Source organism: Schistocerca gregaria, chromosome 3 (assembly GCF_023897955.1).
Source record: "Schistocerca gregaria isolate iqSchGreg1 chromosome 3, iqSchGreg1.2, whole genome shotgun sequence".
NCBI lineage: Eukaryota > Metazoa > Arthropoda > Insecta > Orthoptera > Acrididae > Schistocerca > Schistocerca gregaria.
This window is the reverse complement of record NC_064922.1, coordinates 104,398,168-104,422,764: the sequence shown is the minus strand read 5'-3', so window position 1 is coordinate 104,422,764 and position 24,597 is coordinate 104,398,168. Positions and strand designations below refer to the sequence as shown.

Sequence of the window (24,597 nt, the reverse complement as noted above, 5' to 3'; positions counted from 1 at the left end):
TCGAGTCTCGGTCGGGCACACAGTTTTAATCTGCCAGGAAGTTTCATTCAGGAAACAGTTTATAATTATATTAAACAAAAATTTACATGCAACTTTTTTAACAGTCTATCTAATTTGCTGTAATGCAGATGTGCCATAGTGGAAGTTGATTTATGTTCAGGCCAAGGATTGTGGAGACAGTAAGTGCAGTCAACAATTTTTAAGTGGAGAACCATTCTGAAGCAAGTTATTCACACAGGAGGTATATGGCAGATTTACAGTGAACACCAGGTGCTGTTTCTTTGTATCTGCTGCTACAATCTCTTCTCTCTTGTTTTAGGAAATGTGCTTATATTTCACAAATAAGGACTTGAACAGAAAGAATTATCTTTCTGAAATGGTTTATAAGAAAAGTCTACAGAAACAGCCAACAGGGAGCAAAACGTGGTAAAGGTACTAATTCTAAGAGAAGTACACCAAAGAGTTCACAAATATGTAGTTGGTTAATCCTCTGTTGCACTGTGTATATTTAAATATACATATTTTCAGAACTCATGTAACGTAACTGTGCTACTGACGTGCAGTGTATACGCAGGTATACATCTGTGTTTTTTGCTTATCATGTCAGAGGACAGCATCTGCTTACGGTAGTTGAGTAAAAGTTCGCAGAACTGTTGGTATGTCTAGAAGGCTGTGGGCCTCCAGGCATGCGATTGTTGGAATTTATTTATTCATGAGTGATGTGTCTTTTGAGCTTTTCTTTCACCATGTTTCTATTGGAAGAATCTACAAAAGCTATAAACGTATTGTTTCTTTCGAAATAATTGTTTCTTTGCTTTTTATACAAACTTTTGTGCGTGTGTATTTGAATGAACAGTGTGCAATAAAGGAAAATGTGGACAATATGTGAAGGGAACATGGATACCAGTTTATTTTACAGAAAAAGACAAGGGGGAAGCTATATTCCTCCATAAAGCAGTGACAAGGACTGTTTTGACAGTGATCTGCATAAAACCTACATTCCTGAACGGCTTACAGGTGAGTTAGAAATTCACTAGCAATTTTCATTAAAAAATCATGTAAACAGTTACTTCAATATGAGAACTTGATTGGATTTTCGCTAGAGTGGCAACATTTACTGCTCTAATATATAACTCTTTACTGTTCTTTTCATGTGTGTTCTTTTTCTCGTGACAATATATCATTGTTGATGTCTCAAATGTGTTCCATGCTTTTTATCTAAAAAATTGTGTCTGTGACTTAGGCCAGCATTGTAGCCTGGTCAGCTTTATATAGTTTCCCAGCACCACCCCTTGTCCAGTTTCTGATGACAAGTAATTCACACTCTACTTTTCAGGCTCACAATCATGTGACAGTAGAAGCAGTAAAGAAAACTGATGAGCCAGATGAAGTGGGAGTGCCTTGTCTTTCAATCACAGAGCAGACAGTTGAACCTGAAGTTGGTGATAATCTTCCTCAGGCAGAATCTCCATCTCGTTGTAATGTGCCGAAATTGAACCTTCTTTGGAAGAGTAATACTGTAAAATCTGTATTTCCTTCTCCTGTTTGGACTGGAGAAATTCCACCATCTACAGAAGTATTTTCACCACTAAAGTACTTCAAAAAGATTTTTGACTCAAGTATCATTGACTACATATGTCATCAAACCAATCTGTATTCGAAGCAGTGTGATGTGGCCAACACCTTCAGTGTTACCGTAGACTGAAATTGAACAATTTATTGGTATTGCATCCTACATGTCATTGATTGCTATACCTGGGAACAGAAGATACTGGAACAAGAAATGTGGTGTGAAACAAGTGTCTGATGTAATGATGCTACGCAGATGGGAACAAATAAAGAGATATTTAGATTTTGCTGACAATACTCAGCAATATTCTGCACCTGACAGACTGTTCAAGGTTAGAACGGTAAGCGAGATGCTGCGAAAAAATTTATCAAAAATACCAATTGAAGAACACCTTGCAGTGGACGAACAAATTGTGCCGTTCAAAGGTCACAATAGCTTGAAACAGTATAATCCAAGAAACCAAAGAAGTGGAGCTACAAAACATATTGCGTAGCAGGTGCCAGTGGTATTATTTAAGATTTTGAAGTCTATTCTGGACCCGTCAATCAACCCAGTCATCTCCCTAATGTTAACACCAATGGAAATGTAGTGCTTAGATTGGCTGAAAGAATACCAAAGTACAAAAATCATAAACTGTTCTATGATAACTAGTTCTGCAGTCCAGAGCTTCAAGTTGAGTTGGTAAAATGTGGTATTCACAGTCCGGGAACAGTCAGTTGAATAGAGTGAGAAACAATAAGATGCCATCTGATGCTGAAATGAAAAAGCAGGGAAGAAGCACATATGTCGAATCCACTGCATCAGTTTCTGGATATGACCTGATTCTTGTGAAATGGCAAGACAACATGTGTGTCAGCCTTCTGGGCACCTTTTCAGGTACATAACCAGAAAGCCAGGTTGCAAGATATGACAAAAAAAACAAAGCAACATATCCAAATACAATGCCCAAAGACTGTGAAGGAGTACAACAAGATTATGGGAGGTGTTGACACTATTGACTCCTTATTACAGCTCTACAGAATGAAAATCAGGTCAAAGAAATATTACATGAGACTGTTCTTCCATTTACTGGACATGAGTTGTGTTGTTGCTTGGCTACTTTACAAGAGAGCCTGTCATGAAAGTAGTATTGAAGAGAAAACCCAGATGGCTTTGTTTGATTTCAAGCTTGATATTGCTGAATCCTTATGCTGGTCAGGAAAACCATCCAAGAGACAATCGCTGGATAGCTCACCAGGCAGTGGCACCAAAAAGAGAAGGTAGACAAATACAGCAAATGCTGACTACTGTGAAAAATCTGCCAGATGTAAATATAACAAATGTCAAAAAATAACAAAAGTAATGCGTACCAAATGTGACACCTATTTGTGTTTTGTACCAGATAGAAATTGTTTCTACAATTTTCACAATGTATACATTCTGGAAATATGTAATTGCAAGGTAGTGAACTGATGTATACCCAACTTTTATAATGTTTTTTATTTTCATTTTTTAAATAAATAAAATTTCCTTTAAAGTCTTAATTTGTTCATGTACCATAAATTTTGAACACTGTTCTCCAAAAATTTTGTACCTTATACGAACTAATATGTACGTACTCATTACATCCGTATTTGAGCAGTGTATATTTGAACATACAAAGTGATATTTTCCAAAATATATATACTAGAAAGTTTATTATCACCTAGTTTTCATTCATGGGCACTATGAAGTGTAATTCCAAAGTTGTTACTGGAAAATTCTTAGTTTTACTGTTCTTGTGCAATTGTAGTAACACGATTCAACTTTCCGTCACACTTCACCTAGTGTAGACCGGGAACTGTCTGCTAGGAATGCCTGATGTAAACTCACTAGGCTTGGCCTGTGCTGCCTGAGTTGTTGTTGTTCCGCCGGCAGAGGGTGCGGCCGATTTCTCGCATGCCCTCTCGTGAATGTGACTTTACTTGCAGCAACTACTGTCCGTGACGCGCCATGCCAATGTGTGCCTCCCGCGGTCTTTCTGGTGGCTACTGCACTCCTCCTCCTTCAGGGGGTGAAGCCTCTGTGATCCACTGCATCAGAAGGTGGAGCGTCGTGCAGTAGCAATGACCTCCATGTCCATTGGTAGGCTGGAGTCGGGGGGATCTGCTAACCCTAGAGCCGGAACCTTCGAATACGGTTGGAAGTGACCCACATGAAGAGGCCCCCGTCGTCCCACCACCAGAGCCTGGGACAGAACGGGCAACAAGCCGTCGAACTCCAGATCCCGGTCCACCTCGGGAGGGGGCAAGACCCAGTGGTGGGGATGATGGGGAAGGGACGACCACAGGTGAACCAGCCTCCTGAGAAACTGGGCCTGCGAGGGGGGCTGGCTCTTGCCGAGGCATCTCTAACAATGGCGATGCTGGTGCTGGAGCTACTGGAGGCCGACAAGGCTGAGCACCATCGCAGTGTGGCGGAGTCACAGGGGAAAGGCGCGGTAGTGTCCCCTGAGAAAACAAAACGGGTGCCGGCAATGGGGAAGCCGGAGCTCAAGGGGCCGGAGGGTGGGTGCCCAAACGTGGACGTAGCTCATTTTGGTGATGACATACCTCCCGGTCCCCCACCTACAAGGTATAGAGCCAGCGGCCCTTGCGGCGCAGGACCACCACTGGTATCCAACGTGGATTGCGACCAAACCCACGTGCCCAGACCGACACACCCAGTGGAAAGCCGGGTACCCCATTTTGCGAAGACTGTCAAGGACCAGGCCGGAGGAGGTGCAGCAGAGTCCTACGTTGGAGGTGCAGCAGAGTCCTAGGTTGGCGCCCTTAGAGGAGCTCTGCGGGGCTGCGTTCTCCCATCGGTGTGGTCCAGTATGCCGTTAGGAAAAACTTCAACGCCTCCTCCACAGGAAATTGGTGCACATACTTTTTGATCTGCATCTTAAATGTGCGCACCATGCACTCGGCTTCCCCATTCGAAAGTGGATGAAAGGGGGGAGAGCAAATGTGCCGAATACCGAAGCGCCTACAAAAATCCTGGAAGGTCTGCGAAATAAACTGAGGTCCATTGTCCAATACCGGGGTGACTGGCAGACCTTCCACAGAAAAGATTTTTGCTAGTGCCTGAATTGCAACTTCTGAAGTGATTGAGGAACAGTGAACTACATACGGGAATCGGGAATAAGCATCAATGACAATGAGCTAAAAGCCATTGAGAAACGGGCCTGCAAAATCTATGTGAACACGTTCCCATGCCTGGGTTGCAGGCGGCCATGAAGCGAATGCTGACCTGGGAGATGCCTGTTGGCTCGCACACTGAGAACCAAGTGCTCAATTTCTCTGTCAATACTGCGCCAGTACACATGTCTGCGAGCCAAGGTTTTAGTACGGGAAACACCCCAGTGCCCCTCATGTAATAACGTGAGGACCTCCTTTCTCAAGCTTGCAGGAACAACCACATGAGGAACTGTACCATCGGTAGACAGAAGAACGCCTTCCAAGACTGAGAGGTGGTCTCGTACAACAAAATAATTACGAGAGGGTCAGAGGACCGACCTGGAGGTTGGGACGACCACCCCTGCTGAACGAGGCGAACTACTTGCCAGAGAACCGGGTCAGCTGCCGTTTCCCTGGCGACTCTAGAAATAGTGATTGGGAAGCCATCAACCGCTTGGCGGGATGCCACATCCAAATGAAAACACATAATCTCCTCACGATTGAACTTAGGATCCGGGCCCACCAGAAGACGGGAAAGAGCATCTGCATTGGCATGCTGTCCGGTAGGGCGAAAATGAATGTCATAATGGTACTTAGAGAGGAACAAGGCCCAGCGCTGTAGTCTGTGGGCCGCCCTATCCAGAATCTGAGAGGTGGGGCCAAATAATGATATTAAGGCTTATGGTCAGTGATTAACTGAAACTTTGTGCCATACAAGAAAGGGTGAAACTTGGTAACAGGGTAGGCAATGGCTAAAGCCTCGTTTTCCATCTGGGAGTAATGGGCCTGTGTGGGACAGAGTTTTAGACGCAAATGCCAGTGGCTGCTCGGAGCCATCCGCATTGCGATGGGCCAGGACCACCCCCACCCCAAACTGCAAAGCACCTGTAGCCAGGACCAACGGCTTATTGGCGTCAAAAGTAGCCAAACAAGGACATAAGGAGGCCCTTCAACGAGGTGAACGCTCGCTCGCATGCAGGCAACCAATCAAAAGGCAGTACAGGGGGTGGGCTATGGTGTAAGACCTGGAAATGAACTGGTGGTAAGAGGCAACCTTGCCTAAAAAAGCTTGTAACTCCTTCAGCGAAGCAGGATGCGGAAGGTCGACAATACCTTGGATCAAACTTCCTAGCTGCTGGACGCCATGCCGAGAGATAGTGTAGCCCACATACTCAATGGAAGGTTGGAAGAAGTTCGACTTACACAGGTTGCAATGCAGGCCCATGGACCTGAATTTGAGAAAGAGGGTTCGAAGGTTGTGCAAGTGTTCCTTCGTGCTGCAGCCTGTGACAATTATGTCGTCCAGGTAATTAATACAAGGAGGGATTGTTGACTTGACGTGCTCAAGATAACGCTGAAATATCGCCGGGGCACTGCATATTCCAAAGGCCAACCGGGGTGTTGACGACCGCCAGCCATTTGGAGTCCTCATCAAGTGGTATCTGATGATAAGACTCCGAAAGATCGATTTTCGAAGAATATTGGCCTCCCACCACGGTGGAGAACAATTCATCAGAACGAGGCAATGGATAGGTGTCCACCACCAATTGAGAATTAATGGTGGCCTTGAAATCGCCACAAAGACGTAATTTTCCCAAGGTTTTCTGGACAATAATGAGGGGTGTAGCCCACTCACTAGAAGAAATGGGAAGAACTACCCTGAGGGCTGTCAGCTGGTCTAGCTCTGCTCTTACCTGAGGGCAGAGAGCCAAGGGGATCTGCCTCGCGCATAGAAAACGGGGGCGAGCCGAAGCCTTCAATGTCAAGTGAGGTTCAAAGTCTGAAACACTCCCCAAGTCCTCCTCAAAGATATCCTTAAAGTCAGAGATCAAAGATTCCAATGATTGATAGGGAACGTCTTTGGAGACCAGCTGTATGGTGTCTGCAATAGAAAAACCGAAAGCTTGAAAGGCATCCAACCCAAAAAGGTTAGCGGAGCTCGCATCACTGACAACAATAAAAGTAAGAGGCCAAGTGACTGATTTGTAAGTCACATCAGTAGTGAATTGACCCAGTAGGGGAATGAACTGTTTACCATAACCGTGTAGACGCCGGTAAACTGGCGCCAATGGGGCCGACCCAAGGTCGGAGTAAGTTTGTGCATTTAACAAGGAGACTGCTGCACCCATATCTACTTGCAGTTGTAATCGGCGCGACTGAACCGACACCTCAATAAAGAGTTTGTGTGCTGATGCATCGTGAGCCTGGCCCGATGAAACTTCCTGAATGTCAATGTCCATGTCCTCTGTACCTGCTTCCTTCGATTCTTTTGAGGCTGAGTGGCAAACTTTAGCAATGTGTCCTTTTTTATTGCATTTGTGACAAACGGCCCAACACTGGGGGCACTCTGACCGATCGTGATGTATGTAGCACGACACACAGGACGGTAACAGGGGCCGGCGGCCGGAACTCTGTTTACGTTCTGTGCGGGAGCGGCACGTCGTACACCCCGGACGCAGTGGACACGGCCGCACCGCCCTGAACTGCCGCGACGTCGCACCACGCTTCTAGCTGTTGACCTGCGACGTGAGAGACTTCATGCGTTTGAGCAATGGACAGGACTTCCTCAAGGGAAGGGTTTTCTAACTGCAGGGCACGTTGCTGGACCTCCCTATCAGGGGCCGAATGAACAATGACGTCGCACACGAAATGAACAATGACGTCGCGCACCATAATGTGGGCATATGACTCTCGCAACTGCCCCGTGACAAAATGACACTTGTGACAAAGACCATGCAGGGTAGCGGCCCACGCCCGCTAAGACTGATGGGGCTGTTTCTTGCATAGGTAGAACTCGACCCTAGCCGCCACAACATGCGTGCAGCGGCGATAATATGAAGACAGCAATGAACACAATGCATCAAAAGACAAGGACGAGGGTTCTGCAACAGCACTAGCTGCCACAAAACTTTATACAGTGAGGGAGATATCCAAGACAAGAAAAGAGCATGACATACATGCATCGGCAACATGAAACACCTGGAAATGCTGCTGAAGGCCATCCTCCGCCGTCTCGTCATACGGGGGAAAGGGAGAAGGGAACGGCGCCAGAGCAGACTGCGCGGAGAGCAATGCCGGAAGCCCTTGTTTCATGGTTGCAATGAGCTCCGTCTGCTGCTCAACCAAAACCCGCACTAAATCCTCCATGCCGTGGATAAGCTGCGAAACCAGAACAACGGCGCAACACGCGAAAGAACGACCCTGCTCGTCGCCAATTGTGTAGTAACACGATTCACGTTTCTGTCACACTTCACCTAGTGTAGACCGGGAACTGTCAGCTAGGCATGCCTGATGTAAACTCACTGGGCATGGCCTGTGCTGCCTGAGTTGTTTCGCCGGCGAGGGCGCACCCAAATTCTTGCGTGCCCTCTGGTGAACAGGACTTTACTTGCAGCAACTACTGTCCGTGACGCGCCATGCCGATGTGCGCCTCCTGCGATCTTTCTGGTGGCTACTGCATTAATAAAGGGTTAAGGAAAGTTTTGATAAAAATTATGTCTTCCACAAATTTACCAAATCAAGAGGATGAATGGGAGTAAAATGACAAAGAGAGAAAAAAATAGTAAATACTGCAAAGCTGCTGATTAACAAGTGCTGGGCTTCTCTACTTTTTTTCCCTATTTTCTGCATGGTCTCAGAAGGGAACAGTTGCAAGACCCCCTTCAAGTGTTTGTTTACTCATTTTCTTTTCCAAACCAGGTGCATGTATGTTAAACGCCACTCTACTTCCCTTAAGTTAAATGGCTAACAAAATTAGACAACAGATACTGCATAATGCAAGAAATAAGGTAGCCCTGTGACATTCAACCCAAGGTTGGGAATCTTGGCAAATAAATAATCTCTTTCTACAAAAATTATGCATCTGACCAAAATACTTGTGCAAAATTCAGTTGGTGACTCTCAAACCACTAAGAATCATGTACTTACATTTTGAACAAACAAAAAAAGCACACTGAACATGTTTCAGCAACACTGCTGACTGAGTGGTGAACATAAACAAGAGTTTTTTTGTGTTTTTAATGCAAGGGAAAAGGAATGGAGTGACTTAACAGGTTTCCTACTTCTCATTCAAGAATGAATACGCGTTTTCTAACCAGCAATGAATGTGCATTATAAAATTAAAGTTGGCATGTAAGTCTAAAGATAATTGAATCAAAAGCAGAGCTGAGTAAGGAGTCGACATCGAGAATCCCTACACTGCCAGAGCTGAGCGATACTTTACCATATCGAGCATGTGTGCTGTGTCATCATGGTTCTGACTGCTGGTGTGATGGCAAAGCTCATGTCTTGAGACACAGGTCTGTTTGTACAGACATGTTTGGTCTTTGGTGCCCTGCACTAAAATAAGTCCTGAGAACTCTCTCTTCAAATTAATGTTAATGAGGACGTCAACCACAATTGTAGGTAAATGAACAGGGAAGCTACTTGGTGGTGTGCAATAACTTGAGGATTTGAATCAGATGGAGAGTGTGCTTGGATAGCCAAGGTGATTGTGGAAGCAAAAACTGAAACAGTTGACAACTTGGAGTTTCTGGAGGCACAATGTATCATGTTCTGAAAATCCACTTGAGGAGCTTTGCTAACTAATGGTCCCAACAAAGACACAACTTAACAGACCCCATTGTGGAAGCGGAGACTTCCAAACACACAATGTTTTTCTTGCACACTACAAGTAGAGCAGACAAGTTTCTGCAATACATTGCCACTTATGAAAATAAATGAATAGCAGAAATGAAAGAGCCAGTGTGGAGTAATGAAAAAACAGAAAAGAGAAGCTTTTGCCTTCATTGGACACTGCTTGTTTGTCAGCAGACAAAATACTGGAAACAATTTTCTGGATCTTTATAGATATTTGTTAATGCTACCTACAACTGCAGACTTATGTAAATAGTCTGGCCAGACTGTTGATTCAAAAGTGAAGAGCCCCTGTTGCATCTGCATACAAGCACTAGCTCCATATTGCAGTGAAGACATGGTAGAGATTGATGTAAGTGCACTGGACTGTCTGCAAACCTACAGTCCTTATTTTGCATCATTTAATTTCCTATTACGGGATGCCTAGAAAGACACCCATTCTAAATCAAATAGCAGATGGAGCAGCTTTTTGGTAACCGTTTATGTTCATTTTACAATAATTTCGACAGCTCGCCAAATGAAAAACTTCCCATATACTGGAAAAAGTGTAGAAAATTACAGAAACTGTTGAAAAGTAGAGGAGATTTTTTTCATTTTGTTTTGTGACATCATATTCCAATTACGGGAATTGAACAAAGATCAGTACACATTTGATACATTTCAGACAGCTCATTTGCTCAGCATTAAACACAGTGACAATAGTGTTTCAGGGATCTTGCGAATTATAGAACGGTCTGTAAGAAGAAGCCAAGCTATCACAGGACAAAGGGAGGAATTGTCAGCGGGCAGGACCGGCCAGCATACCAGTAGTTTTGTTTTTGATGTTGACTGGGCTTCATGAAAGACTGGAGTGGAACAAAAATCAGCTGGAGTATAGTCAAAGATGAGCACAACAAACATGGCAGACTTTACAACTTGTAGGATAAATGGCTATAGCCAATAATTCATAAATTAAGTAGTAAGTAATAGGAATGTCTTATCATAAATCTAAATACAGAAAGGTGATCACAACTGTAATGCGGATGTAATGCCACTTGAATGATGATAATTATACAACACAAATCACAGAAGTTGTGTCAGCACAATTATAAGAAAATTATCAGATAACTCTTCCAAAATTAATAATTAGTAAACACAATGAGAGATAATTATAGTCAAGGTGTCAGACAACACCTACGGAACTCAGCTATAGCCACTGATTGTCTCGCATCGCTATATAATACATAGCCTAAATTACAGCAATTTTAATTACAGCCAATTCTGCAAATATGCGACACATTAAATTCTCCAAAAGTATACTCCTCATGAATGCAGTATGTTGTATCTATAACTGTGGCCTATTTTTTCACATGTCATACATATAGTTCTTAGTTTGATATCTTACTTAATTTACTAAATATTCATTTGGCCATAAATAAAGATGCAAGTCATTCATAACTGGTGTAACCTACGCATTTTCTGAAATTACCATTGAAAAGAGCATATTGAATGGCCCATGTTAACTTGTATTCATGTAGTTAAATATGTTTTCCTTGTAATAAGTGTTAAGAGTATGTGCACAGGATGTCCAATTCCATTGTTCATAAATGAACTAGTAGGCTTCAGTTATTCTCTGAGGCTGGAAAGTGACTGCCGAAGACAGGAGCTACTCTCATCATGTATTTATAGCATATAAATCACTACAGTGGACCATTTTGTGAAAGTTATTGAAGCTTTTGTAGTTTGGTTTGGTTATGTGGGATAAAAGATCACAAGCAAATGCACTAAGGACACACTCTTCTGAGACGGCGATATAGTAATGTGTATTTGTGTGTGTGATTTGTGGTATTCAAGTGACTAGTACCAAAGCAGTCACTCGATACTTTAACTTTTGTGGTGCTTACAGAATCGCTAGGAGTGTGAACTTAGACTCTGGCAGTCAGTTGGAACTCTTTACATTATACGAGTGTCAGACTGCGCAGCTTGGAGATTTTGATTTAATGAGTTACTAACTGTATGTATTTGTTAACAGTTTATGAATAGTTAGTGGACAATGAGACTTTATATTACAGGCATTTACAATAAATAGTTGATGGAGGGAATCTGCCAGCACTTGAATCACATATACACAAACTTTAATGTGAATTATCGGACTGGTAGGTGTGACTGATGACTAAGCAGCTGCACAAGTTTGGTAGATACACAACTGAAACAATGTGGACTGTTACAATAATCTTCTCAGCAAATATAAGAAAATCTGCAACAACCAGCAGCTGTCAATTGATGAGGACATACCTAGTATCCGAATCAACTGACTCCACTTCAGAAATCTCCCACTCAGAACACATAGCACCTGGCGGACAATAACTTCAATCTGCATGAAACTTGGGAGGTGAGAATGGTATAAAAATACACCACCAGAGCTCCAGAGTTTTCTCCATGCCAACAGCAAACCATGGGAACTTGATCTGCCTCACAGGACCTGGAGTACATTTAACAGGATCAAGAACCATGGGAGATGCAGTGACCTACCATACAGATGGGGAAAGATTATCACTTGAGAGAGCACCAGTGGGTTTCCGAGACACGCTGTCACACACATGGTGGAAGAACGCCCTCAAAACTCATACAATGGAAACCCTTGGATTTCTTGGGTCTTTCTTGGGCAGATGTGACAAATAATATAAATAATACATCTGTAAATTTTTTAATTACATACATATTGTGTTATATTGTATTTGTATTTCTCAAGTAATATATACTTGCCATGCGATTATACTAATGAATTTATTTGATGCTATGTTTGCTTTCTTTTTGTGAGGCTACCATTCCACTTCTTGTTTTTTTCACTGATGAATAAATAATCAGTTCATCAAAACTTAAATATCACTCTTGTCTACCATTATAAATCAGTTTTGCTTACATTTAATTTGCAAACTTCCCACATTTAGAATTTCAACTGTAAAATCACTAGTGTAACCTATTTATATTCAGCTAGCACAGCTGTGGGGCACAATGAGGTGGTGTGTGATCCACACCTATGACAGATAACAAGCCAGCAGTAGTAAGGATTATACATTTGCCCAATCTCCACAAGCTGGTAATCAGTCCCTTTTGTTGGTTGAGAAGTTTAAGTAGAATGAATTGAACATTCTTGTATTTTGTGTCAGAATGATATAGATCACACATCAATACTTCCATTACTCAATTTAGTAGCTGGAAGGTCATGTTTGTCCTCGCCCCCACTATCTAAACACATTTTGGGCACAATATTCAGCAGGTTGAGAAGTGTCAATAATCAACAAATAGAGCAGTTCATATGCAGGGGGACAGCCAAATATGTCAATCTACTTTACATCGCCACTGCACCTTTAAAAAAAAAACACTTCCATTTCACTATCAGGCACATGTGGGGAAAGATGGGAACTAAATGTATAGAAATGCAATCTGAAGACATGATGAGAAAAGAGAGGATTCAGTTTCATATCAGTTGACCAGGTTGTTACAACACCTTTTATAAGATGAGATCAACAGTATAAAAGAGTTACAGCAATAAAATCTCAATGTGAGTTAAAGTCATTTATGGCAGCAACTAATGGACCAAATTTTGAAACAGAAATGTATATTTATTATTGACCTAGACACATTTGTTTGCATATTACTTCTTGCCACTAACACACGTTGCAACTATCCAAAGGGCTATCACAAGGATTGCTGTTCATGATGTAATTAACACATTAAAAAAAAAAGAAAATTTTATGTGCCGCATAACTGTACTCTTACTCAAACATATGTGGTCAATCAGAGCCAAAATATTATTTTAATTTACTTTTTTAAAAATAATTTTCCAGATAGAAATTTTACTAATTTCAGGTGAGAGACCAGTAATACATTCCTTGAAACATACAAATTCTGCCTGCAGTATCTACACTATTACAATTTACAAATATAGTCTAGTATCAAGACAGCACATACACAAACTAATTACATTTTAAATGAGTAATCAACACGTGTCCCCTTACACACACACACACACACACACACACACACACACACACACACACACACCAGTACCATGAAAGATGAAAATATTGAGCAACAGGAAATCATCATACGGTAATTATAGGCCGGTATCAACACGACATTTACTTTACATATATGTACAAATTTACTATTATACATTAAATTAATGTTTACTTTTCTTATGCTTTTTTGATTTATGTTTCTTATGTTTTGAAGCTTTTTTATGTTCCTTCCTATGTTTCTCTTTGCGTGAAGTTTTATTTTTCTTCTCAACCCAAATGAAAGATGACAGTTCATCTGTCAGATTAGACTCTGATATTAGCTTTGTATTTTTAGTTATATGGGGAACAGGTGTACTTGGTAGAGAGGGTCCATACATTGCACTTTCCATGGTTGCACTGTCATCATCTACTGGTGCCTGTGCAGGTTTGCTACCTCCGGTGGTTGTTTTTGCTCCTGATATTGCGTCAGCACTAACAGTGTCTTCAGAGGATCGTACTGGGTCAGAATCTGTTCTGTTTAGTCCAATATTAAAATCAGAAGATTTTCCCTGCATTCTTTCCTTAATTTGAGTATTAATTGCATCAAGGTCTAGATTGGAAAAAATTCCTCGAGGTGGTGATGTATTCCTCAAAATATTGAGTGCACTTGCTGGTGTCTGCTTCAATGGTTCTGTTGCTGCAAAAGATGACCTTCCAAATAATGAAGTACCAGGTATTTCTTCAGCTGCTCTTGTGGTGCCTGGCTCCAATTTAATGTGTTGAGTAATTGCAGACTGACTAGGTGACTTATCTGTATTAGTATGTTCATCTTCAGATGCTGATTCATCTTCACTACTGCTAAGGAACACAGCTTTGTACAGGTCCATTTTTGAGGGTGGATCAGCAAAGTCCATCACCTAAACAGCAAAGAAGAGAGTGAAGTATCTAAAAGTTTGAGTGAGGCAATATCTATTATTAACAATACTTTAAGCACCACTTTCAAGTAAGTCTATGCCCAAGACAATTTTGGGATGACTAATCAGAATTAATAAATTAGCTTCAACTTATCTAGTAACTTAATCAGAACTACTTCTCAATTTTGTCAGATGTCAAACAACTGATGGAAATGCAACTACAAGCATTAAATGATTTGTTTCAAAAATTTTCATGTTCTTCTGACTCTCGATACTCTCCCTTCCCCCATCCCTCATCTCATAACAAATATATGGTTTTATGATTATGAACAATGGACAATACGTGTGCAGAACTGCAAACTCTTTACACAGAGGGCTAACCATACATTCACTTTCTTTGTTTATGTAATTAGCTGATAATGTCTTTTACAGTGCACTATCTAAGCAGAACAATGAATGAATGCTGAAGAAAATGTAACACACAAACATTGACAGTGGTCTTTATGGTCTAACAAGATACCTACATTAAACAAATTCAATGTGTATGGGTACTTTATTTTACTAGAAAAACTTAAACTGTATGAAACAGATTTGAATAAATCGGTAAGGACAATAGGACAAACAATTAACTATTTCAAAGTGTTACAAATCACTGCATCATCATTAGAAAAACAAATGGAGTGACAATGCATTAATAGAAAAATGAATGGTGAGTATTATTACAGAAATGGTTGTTCCACAGCAAAAACTCCCTGGGTCATAAGACACTGCTGAAAAAGGTAAAGCTGTCATCAATCTGAAGACTGATTTGAACAACACAGTTGTTTTTTTCTAGGTGAAGGTGGTATGTCCTTACCTTCCTCCAACATCTGAACTGACTGATTCAACCAGTTATAGGCGGACCTATAATTTAAGACAGTATCTGACTACAGTGCAACTCTGCATCTTTCACACTAAGAAACATTGTCAAACGTAAAACAAGTGATAATTTACATATAGAAATAGTGTGATTGACTGCAGAGTGAACCAAAGATGTTTGGATATATAGCCTTACACTTCACTACTGAGCCACCAAACCACCCTATGGAAAGGTAAATGTCACTACAGAAGAGAGGTAAGAGCAAGTGAGCAAAGGACATCATACAAACATGAGACAGAATGTAGAAGGAATAAAGAAACTAACTGAAATAAAGACAAAAAAGTGTCACATTCTTAATTGTTCTCCATTTGCAGCTATAGAACAGAAACAGTCAGAATGTATTTAAAAGCCAATACGCTTTGAAGTGTCCAGCCAGGCTGATGACTCCATTTATTCACCGGACATCTGAAACATACTGTCTGTCAATCAGGGCAGGAAAATTTTAGATGTTATATGTGGTGTCCTACACTAGTGACACCACGTTAGCCACTCTACATCCAGAAGTTGGCAGCAGCACATGTGACAGCCCTGACAATTCGCAGCTGGTTCGTAGACACACCCTCTGTTGCACATGTGGGTACTGCCACCACTGACCTTGCTTAAGAAGATGCCACACTGACATCAGCCATACGATCATGGAATTCACTTGGAGCCTTTGCATCATTACTAAATTGCCTCCCTGTTACTGCAATTGTATATGACAAATGTGCCTGTGTTACAGACTAGTGTGGAATACTTTTTGGATTTGCAGAATAAAGTTAAGTAAACAATGTTACATACATATTACATGTGCTTATAATTATTTCTCTCTCTGTCTCAGAACCCACCTATTTCTCAGTATCCACAACCAGACCAAACCAAGAAGTGGTGCCAAGACTGTACTCACAAGTATTTCAACCTTTGGTCTGCACTTGCCCATGTTTTTTTCCCTCTCTCTTTTCTGTGTGTCTAATCAATTTTTTTCAGTGACCATGCACACTTTTCATTGTAATTTTTCTCTCTTCATTGTAGCCAGACCTCCATGAGAATTGTGTGGTTGTTCAGTTTCAGTCACAGTACAAGCGGAAAATGATGGAAATCATGACACAGCATAACTGGCCATAGCTCCTGCAGCACAGTCACAGCCAGCAATACCTGTTTCCGTACCACCATTCCATGCTTTTAGCTAACGCATGAGGAACAGTTAAAGTATTGGGCACAGCCTGACAGACACATCATGGCACATTTCACTGAAGGTAGGGACAAGCAACCGTATTTCATTGCAACAGTTGGTGTTCCTCTGTCCTGGCTTGCCTGCTAACTTTTCCCCACCCTGAATGTGTTCCTTATGAAGAATTAACTGCTGTGGAAGGCAAGTAGTTTCATGAACATATTAATGTGGCAACTGCACATTACAAATTCTTTTGTTTACAGAGGCAACCTAATCAGACACATGAGCAGTGAGTAGCAGACTTACAATGCCTTACATGCCATTCCTTAAGTGTGAGTGTAGAAGTTATGACAGTTAGGCCATGATCAGGAACACCATTGCTCAAAATGTGTCAAATCCTCACATACACAAACAGATTCTTAAATATCATTATCCTAGTTTGCAACAGCTTTTGGAATTAGTGGAGCATCAGGATTTGTATTACAGTGCAGCGGTTGACATTGATTCCACTCCTATTTGTCATGAAGACTAGTAGAAAACAGCTTGTGCCAGTAGATCATGCAAAGTCTCAGCCAGAGAAGCAATGTAAACAGATTCAGTGTGCTAAGCAGCTCTGTTAAATCTCGTCCTCTGTGTTTCACAATGCACAAGCACCAGGTATGCCAGTGTCATGACACTAAGTGTTATTGGTGGGCTGAGTGTGCGATCACATTCAAGTTGTCTGTTTGCAAAAATGCAAGTCCAACACACACTTTGCATGTTCTCCTAAGTCATAACCAATGAATGTCAAAGCAATTTTTTCAAAGCCAAGTAGTAACTCTAGAGTAACGAGGTGCAAATCAAGTGCCACAATGAAGAAGTCACACATTTCTTCTACTCAGGGTCATGCAAATAAAATGTTTGACATTCTACAGACTGCCAATTCACAAAATATACATGCAGTTGGATACTGGTGCATCAGTGACTTTGCTGAACTGAAGGCCTTACGAACTGTCAGGCAAGCACAAACTTCATAAGCCACAGGCAACTCTTTCTGATTATAGTGGATATGACATTCTTGTATTAGGTATTTGCAACCAACCTGTCACTTTTTGTAATGTTAGCAAGACAGTAACTTTCACGGCTTTGTGCTCAGGTGACAGTGGAAACAATTTCTGTATCAATTCTTTAGATTTGTTAGGTTTGTGCATTCAACAAAATGTTCTCTTTGTGAAATATTTTGTGTCTACAGAAAGGGTAGATAAACTGTGTGACGAATTTAGCGACTTTTTCAAGATCGCCTAGGGAAAGCTACTAATTTTGAGGGATATATTACCATGAACGACAATGCATAACCACAGTTTTGCCGAGCATGACTCATCCCTCAAGCTATCTGGGATTAGATGGCACAAGAACTCTTTATCTAGGCAGGAAAATGGTGTGATTTCCCCTGCAGCAGGCAGTCAGTAGGCATCACCTTTCATGATAATTAAGGAAACTTCAGTGCCACAAGTGCAGATTTCAAGGCAACAGTACATCCACAGACAGTGACAGCTTTCCTTTTCCAAGGCCTGAGGAACTCATGGACAATCTTGGTGCATGTCACTTCTTTTCTAAGACTTATCTTCACAATGCTTATTTGTGACTTCCCTTGGATGAACAGTTGCAACAGGTTTTTGTGATCAGCGCCCTCATGGGTTCAGCATTATTTGACACAGCTGACTGCTACAGTTCATTCTTGTTAAAATTATTTGGATGACACAGTTGTTTCAGGTTGTAGTCCCGATGAAAATCTTTTGAAACTCGGGAAATTGTTTCAAGTGTTCTCAGATGCTGGGCTAAAGTGTAGTAAAGGCAAGTGACTCTTCTTCCAGAATGAGACTGAATGGTTAGAACATGTAATCAACAGGAAGGGTACCCATCGAATGTCAGTGAACTCTAAGCTGTGTAGGTAAATTTACTTGTTACATTCAGCTCATTCCAAACACTGCACAGATTGAAACACCTCTGCATCATCTTTGATGAAAGAATGTTCTGTTTGAGTGGACCAAAGAGTGACAAGTTGCATTTGAGGAACTGAAAGATGTTTTCGTGATTGATTCTTGTCTGGTGCACTGTTCTCTCACACAAGAATGGATTGTTTGACAGGCCAACTGCCTTTGCACTGAAACACCTTACAAAACCACAGTGCAACTATTCACAGATTGAAAAGGAAGCTCTTGCAACAATGTATATGATGACCAAATTCTACTGATACTTATATGGCAGAAAATTTTACTTGGAGATGGGTCACAAGCCTCTCACCTCGTTGTTCAGCACTTCCAAACCAGTCCCTCCATGCACGGCACAAAAACTGCAGTGCTGGTCTCAGCTCTTCTCAAATTATCAGTAAGAAATTGTTCATAGGTCAACTGCTACACATTCACACACAGACACACTCTCTCACATCCCAGACGGTGCTCATTCAGATTTGACACTTCTGAAGTGTCATGTTTCCACACTGATGATCAGGACGATAAAACTCTTGATGGTTTTCCCATCAACCACTGACAGATTGCTCACACAATGGGTGCAGACTCCAATCTCAAGATTTTGTTGCAGTACCTCCACATCAGTTGGCCACATTGAATTAAGCATACTAGGGATTTAATAATATGCCTTTATTTTGCTTCATGGCACAACTTATGTCCAGCAGGGTGTTATCACACACAGACAATAACCAATTCTGAGTGGTGTGCCCCATGTGCTTCAGAAGGGCATTCTTCACCTTCTCCATAAGCAGTTCACCCGACGCCAATGCACATCGGTTGGCATGGACACTCAAACTGAGCAACTGACTTCATAATGTCCAGTGTGTGTGGAACACCAGGCTGCTCCATCACAGAAACGTTTTGATTGGGTCACGCCCAGTGCCCAATGGCAGTGTCTGCATATTGACTTTGTGGGTCTCTACAGAAATTCTCATTGGTTTATTGTGGTAGAAGCTTTCAGCAAGTTTCCGTTTGTAGTGCCAATGCAATCCACCACAACAGCTACTACTATCATGACTCTGATGTCGATTTTATGCACTGAAGGTTTACCAGAAGTGCTGGTTTTGGATAATGGACCCAGTCCACACCAACAGAATCCACCACTTCAACTACTACCAACACAACTTTGATGTCAATTTTTTGCATTGAAAGTTTACCAGAAGTCCTCTTCAACAGAATTTCAGCAGTTTTATGACATGAACGCCACTGAGCATTTGACGAGAGCACCATTCCACCCTCAATCTAATGTTGAAGTGGGATGTTTCATCCAAACATTCAAACAACGGATAAAAAGTTGTGTGCTTCCCATACTAAGGGTGCTTCCCATATGTGGGAGCAAGTGTTAGTGATCTTCCTCTCATCATACTGTTCCTAGCCACGCAACGAGTCAACAGCGGAACTTTAGCATGGGTGTCGGGATAGTACACTACTGCAGTTACTGCATCCTATGCAGTGGTCAGTCCATCCTCCACAGTGCTCTAAGTTTAATGTTAATGATGTCATCTTTTTCAGAGTTTTCAGAAGAGACAGGCATTGGGAGCAAGGCATTATCAAGAAAGTCCTGGGCCATTCTTTATATTTATTACAGCGTCCTGCTGGGCTGCAGAAGCACCGTCAGAATCAGCTTCACTTGTGTGGGCTGCTTGATAGTGCTGTTGGTTTTCAATTGCAGTTTTGGAGCCCAGGACGACCATGCAGCTTCAGCCACCTTCACCTCTCTCATGTCCTGCACTGCTGACACCAGACAGGGAGCCAACGGCTACTGATGCTGTGATGTCACCATCATCACAATGCCTGAATCCCCATTCACAAGAGATGGGCCCCTTTACCCTGCAACCTTCCAGTGGCTCAAAGTGTACCCATTGGTCACTGTTGCACCGTCATCAATAGAAAAAAATGCTGTGTCCCTAGGTGTAGTTGTGCACCCTATGGCTCGTTTCACAGCTGAAGTTTCCAGCCATTTGCAAGACAGATGTTGGGGTGTGGACAGGAGCTTGTCATCGGCTCGAGTTTTGGCTTCTGTCTTCTCAGTGGCACTTGCTGTCATTTGCAGCAGTACCAATACAGTTTTTGCGGGGGAGAGGTATCATAAACTATCAACACCACACCAGGCATTCTACATCATGAGTTTAGCAGTAACACATGTGACTGTCCTGTTACTCTACAGCCGGCTCATACACCCACTCTCGGCTGCATACACACGTAGCACCACAAGTGAGCTGACTTAAAAGGAAGCTGCACCGATGACGGCCAGTCTAACTGTGGAGCTCGCCTACAGCCTTTGCAGCATTACTAACTTATGCATTTGTTTATGATGAATATACCTGTGTAACGGACTGGTGTGGCATACAATTTGGACTTTCAGAAGAACATTAAGTAAACAAAGTTACACATTACATCTGCTTATAATTAGTTTGCTCTCTGTCTCTGTGCACACTGATTCCTCGGTAACCACCCCTGGACCAACCCAACGTATGTTTCTACTTTGCTTTCTCTTGCCCATTTTTCTATTCTTTTATCTCTCAGCTAGTTTTATTTCTTTTTTGTTCCTTTTATGACCCCTAATAATAGTCTTTTTATTTCATTGTCAGTAATCACTGAAGAATATGTTGGAGACTACTTTTACCAATTCTATTTCTTACTGTTTCCACCACATCTTTTGTTTTTTGCATCCAGCTCTTTCACACTCCCTACACTCAACATCTATAGCAACCTACTCTTACCACCTACTATAGTGCCCTTTCCTTCTTGGTTTTTCGGTAACCATGACATCAAACAATGCTGCACAGAGCTAAAGATGTTGGTCTCACATCTGAGGACACTAGGATTCAAATCCCTACCCAACCACCCAAATTTAGGATTTCTGTGGTTTTCTGAGATTGCTTAAGTCAAATGATGGGACAGTTTCTTTGGGAAATAAAAGCATAACAAGTTTCCTTCCCTAATTGAAGCTTGCTTTGCACCTCTAAAGAAACCATAATCAAATCACATTTTCTTCCTTAACTTTCTCTATCACTGTTGTTCTTCCCTCTTCATTATATTTTTTTCCATTTTCACTTATCCTTCTGGCACTACCCTTATACCTTTGATATCTTGTTATTCTGCCTTTATCTCCTGTTAATGTGGTCATTCCCTGTCCTATTACATGAGATATCTTTTTTGAAAACCTCTGTTAATCTGTTCCCCCACCTATTTATAATGTATTACATTCAACCCCATCAACATTGTTCAAATCTCAAGTAGCTGTTTTTGCTTCACTCTCTTTCTACATCTTTCATGGCCAGTTTATTTTAATTCTAAAATACTTAAGATTCCATTTGTACTTTTAGATATTTCTGTGAGCCAGCCATGTATTTTGGCAACAATCAGTATGGCTTTCTTTCTATAATTTGATACTTGTACATTTAAAGCTTCACTATTTTTTCTACACACAAGGTCTTTCAAAACTGCTTCTCACTTCAGTTGCACTCACAGTTGGTCCTTAGTGTCCAGAGACAACAGTGTGTGTGTGTGTGTGTGTGTGTGTGTGTGTGTGTGTGTGTGTGTGTGTGTGTGTGTGTGTGTGTGCGTGCGTGCATGCATCTGTAAACAATATCTGCAACTCAATGCCTCTACTATGTGGTGAACAGCAATTTGTCCTTTTCATATTGTTGTTAATTAAAAAAACTGATAGATCGGTCATTAAATAACAAAGATGCAAAACCAATTTCCTGCCAATTTTGTCTCTTTTATATTTCTTGTTTAGTTTGCCCTTCCCATACGTCTTGACTTGCAACTGACCCACCATCTTTAGCCTCTCCATTTTCAAACTTCATTTGTTACTTGGATTTCGTTACTAGTTTTCCCATTTCATCTTGTGTTGTTATGTCATTCTGGATATGTGTTTCTGAGTGACTTTAACCATTCAATCAGTGTTACATTTTACTTTCTATATTCGTGCCATCACATCTGCTACATGAAGAGATTTGTGGTTCCAAAAGTCTTGTGACTGTCTGTGTGTGTTTCCTACTCATAAACTAAAGATTTATGGTTTACCCCTGGATAAGCAGCTAAGAGTAAGGTTAATGAATTGTTTAAAGGGAGTATAATTTGTTTGTGAACATCTTACAAATGTGAAGAGCAGTTTTTATAAGTTTTTTGAAATTTGGGTCAGCGAACAGCACAAGTTGTGTACTTGAAAGACAAAATAAGCAAGATGTAGGTTTAATGACTCGATGATGAAAGGCACACAATGGGAACATTCGAGTGAAGGAATAGAAACTAGCTATCATACTGCTTGAGAATAGAATGCATGATGGATATTGGAGAGAGCATCAGAAAATAAAAGGAGATTTCCCATGTGAAAACTGATTGTGGTGCCAATGTTGGAGTTTACTGGCAACAATTACACAGTACTCTATCAAAACATACAGTCACAAGTGGCATAACATGGTTTATATATTAACATATTCACTTCCAACAGTCAAATAGCAATTATTGTTCATAGCTTACCCGATCATCATTTGTCTGTTCTGTCAGATCCTTATCTGCAACTGTTGATGATGTTGTAGGTTGTGTTTGAGGAACAGTTTCTTTTTTCTGAACAGGGGACACTGCCGAAGTTTTGGCGGTTTCAGCTTCATCAGTTACTTGAGCCTCAGTCAGTTTGATATTATGATTTGCTGCGTCTAGGAAATCAAATACTGAGAATTTGCTCACTCCTTTCTTTCTCACTAGAGATGCAGATGGTTGGCTAATACTGTAAAAGAGAAATGAATTAAAAAATACTGGAAAAACTATCATATTTATTCAGTTACAAGTACATCACAGCCTGCATACACAAGAGCTCAGCAACAAATATGGGCACTTAATAAGTTGGATGCATGTCTCCATGACACTTTTGCCCTTACTAAATGAACCAATGATGAATCAGGCTGCTCTTCATCTTGGGATCTTCTCTTTTTTTCTCTATCAACCTTACATGGTGAGAGTCCCAGTATGAGCAGTAATATGCAGATATACGTTGATCAAGAGTTCTGTAAGCTACCTCCTCGATAGGTGCATGGCACTTGTTACAGATTCTTCCAATGAATCTCAGTATGACATATTTCTTTCCTATAATTAGTATTGATTTTTAGTTCCAGTTTTATAGTTCAATGTGCATACACTCAGATATTTAGTGGATGTGGCTGTTTCCAGTGACTGTGTAACAATCATGTACATAAACAGTGACATATCTTTCCCTATTTATGCACAATGTGATAGACACTGCCAATGCCTCCACCAAGTGTTGATACTTCGCAAATTTTTGTGCATTTCACAACAATTTTATAGGACTGTAACTTCTGTTCAAACAACAGAATCCTTTTTTCCCCCAAAGGGAAGTCTTTCCGCTCCCGGGATTGGAATGACTCCTTACCCTCTCCCTTAAAACCCACATCCTTTCGTCTTTCCCTCTCCTTCCCTCTTTCCTGAATAAGCATCCATCGGTTGCGAAATCTAGTAATTCTGTGTGTGTGTTTGTGTGTTTTGTTCATTGTGCCTGTCTGCCGGCGCTTTCCCGCTTGGTAAGTCTTGGAATCTTTGTTTATATATATATATATATATATATATATATATATATATATATATATATAAAACAAAGATTCTAAGACTTACCAAGCGGGAAAGTGCCGGCAGACAGGCACATGAACAAAACACACAAACACACACACATGGTGTATGTGCGGATGGATATGTGTGTGTGTGTGTGTGTGTGTGTGCGCGCGAGTGTACACCTGTCCTTTTTTTCCCTAAGGGAAGTCTTTCCGCTCCCGGGATTGGAATGACTCCTTACCCTCTCCCTTAAAACCCACATCCTTTCATTTTTCCCTCTCCTTCCTTCCTTCCTGACGAAGCAACTGCCAGTTGCGAAAGCAGACAGGCACATGAACAAAACACACAAACACACACACAGAATTACGAGCTTTCGCAACTGGCAGTTGCTTCGTCAGGAAGGAAGGAAGGAGAGGGAAAAATGAAAGGATGTGGGTTTTAAGGGAGAGGGTAAGGAGTCATTCCAATCCCGGGAGCGGAAAGACTTCCCTTAGGGGAAAAAAAGGACAGGTGTACACTCGCACACACACACACACACACACATATCCATCCGCACTCTTTGCCTTTAAATATGTCTGCTTGTGTCTGTGTATGTGCGGATGGATGTGTGTGTGTGTGTGTGTGTGTGTGTGTGTGTGTGTGTGTGTGTGTGTGTGTGTGTGCG

General features: G+C 41.4%; 1 protein-coding gene across 1 annotated transcript in view; it reads right to left on the bottom strand.

The window, feature by feature from the left end:
* Positions 1–13,164: 13,164 nt before the first annotated feature.
* LOC126354083 (G patch domain-containing protein 1 homolog) overlaps positions 13,165–24,597 on the bottom strand; it is a 47,506-nt gene continuing 36,073 nt past the window's right edge. The window contains exons 7-8 of the mRNA XM_050003463.1: positions 22,851–23,097; positions 13,165–14,284 (exon numbers count right to left, since the gene is read on the bottom strand). Coding sequence (XP_049859420.1) covers positions 13,550–14,284; positions 22,851–23,097 — 982 coding nt within the window. The 3' untranslated portion in view covers positions 13,165–13,549. The remainder of the gene's footprint in view (positions 14,285–22,850; positions 23,098–24,597) is intronic.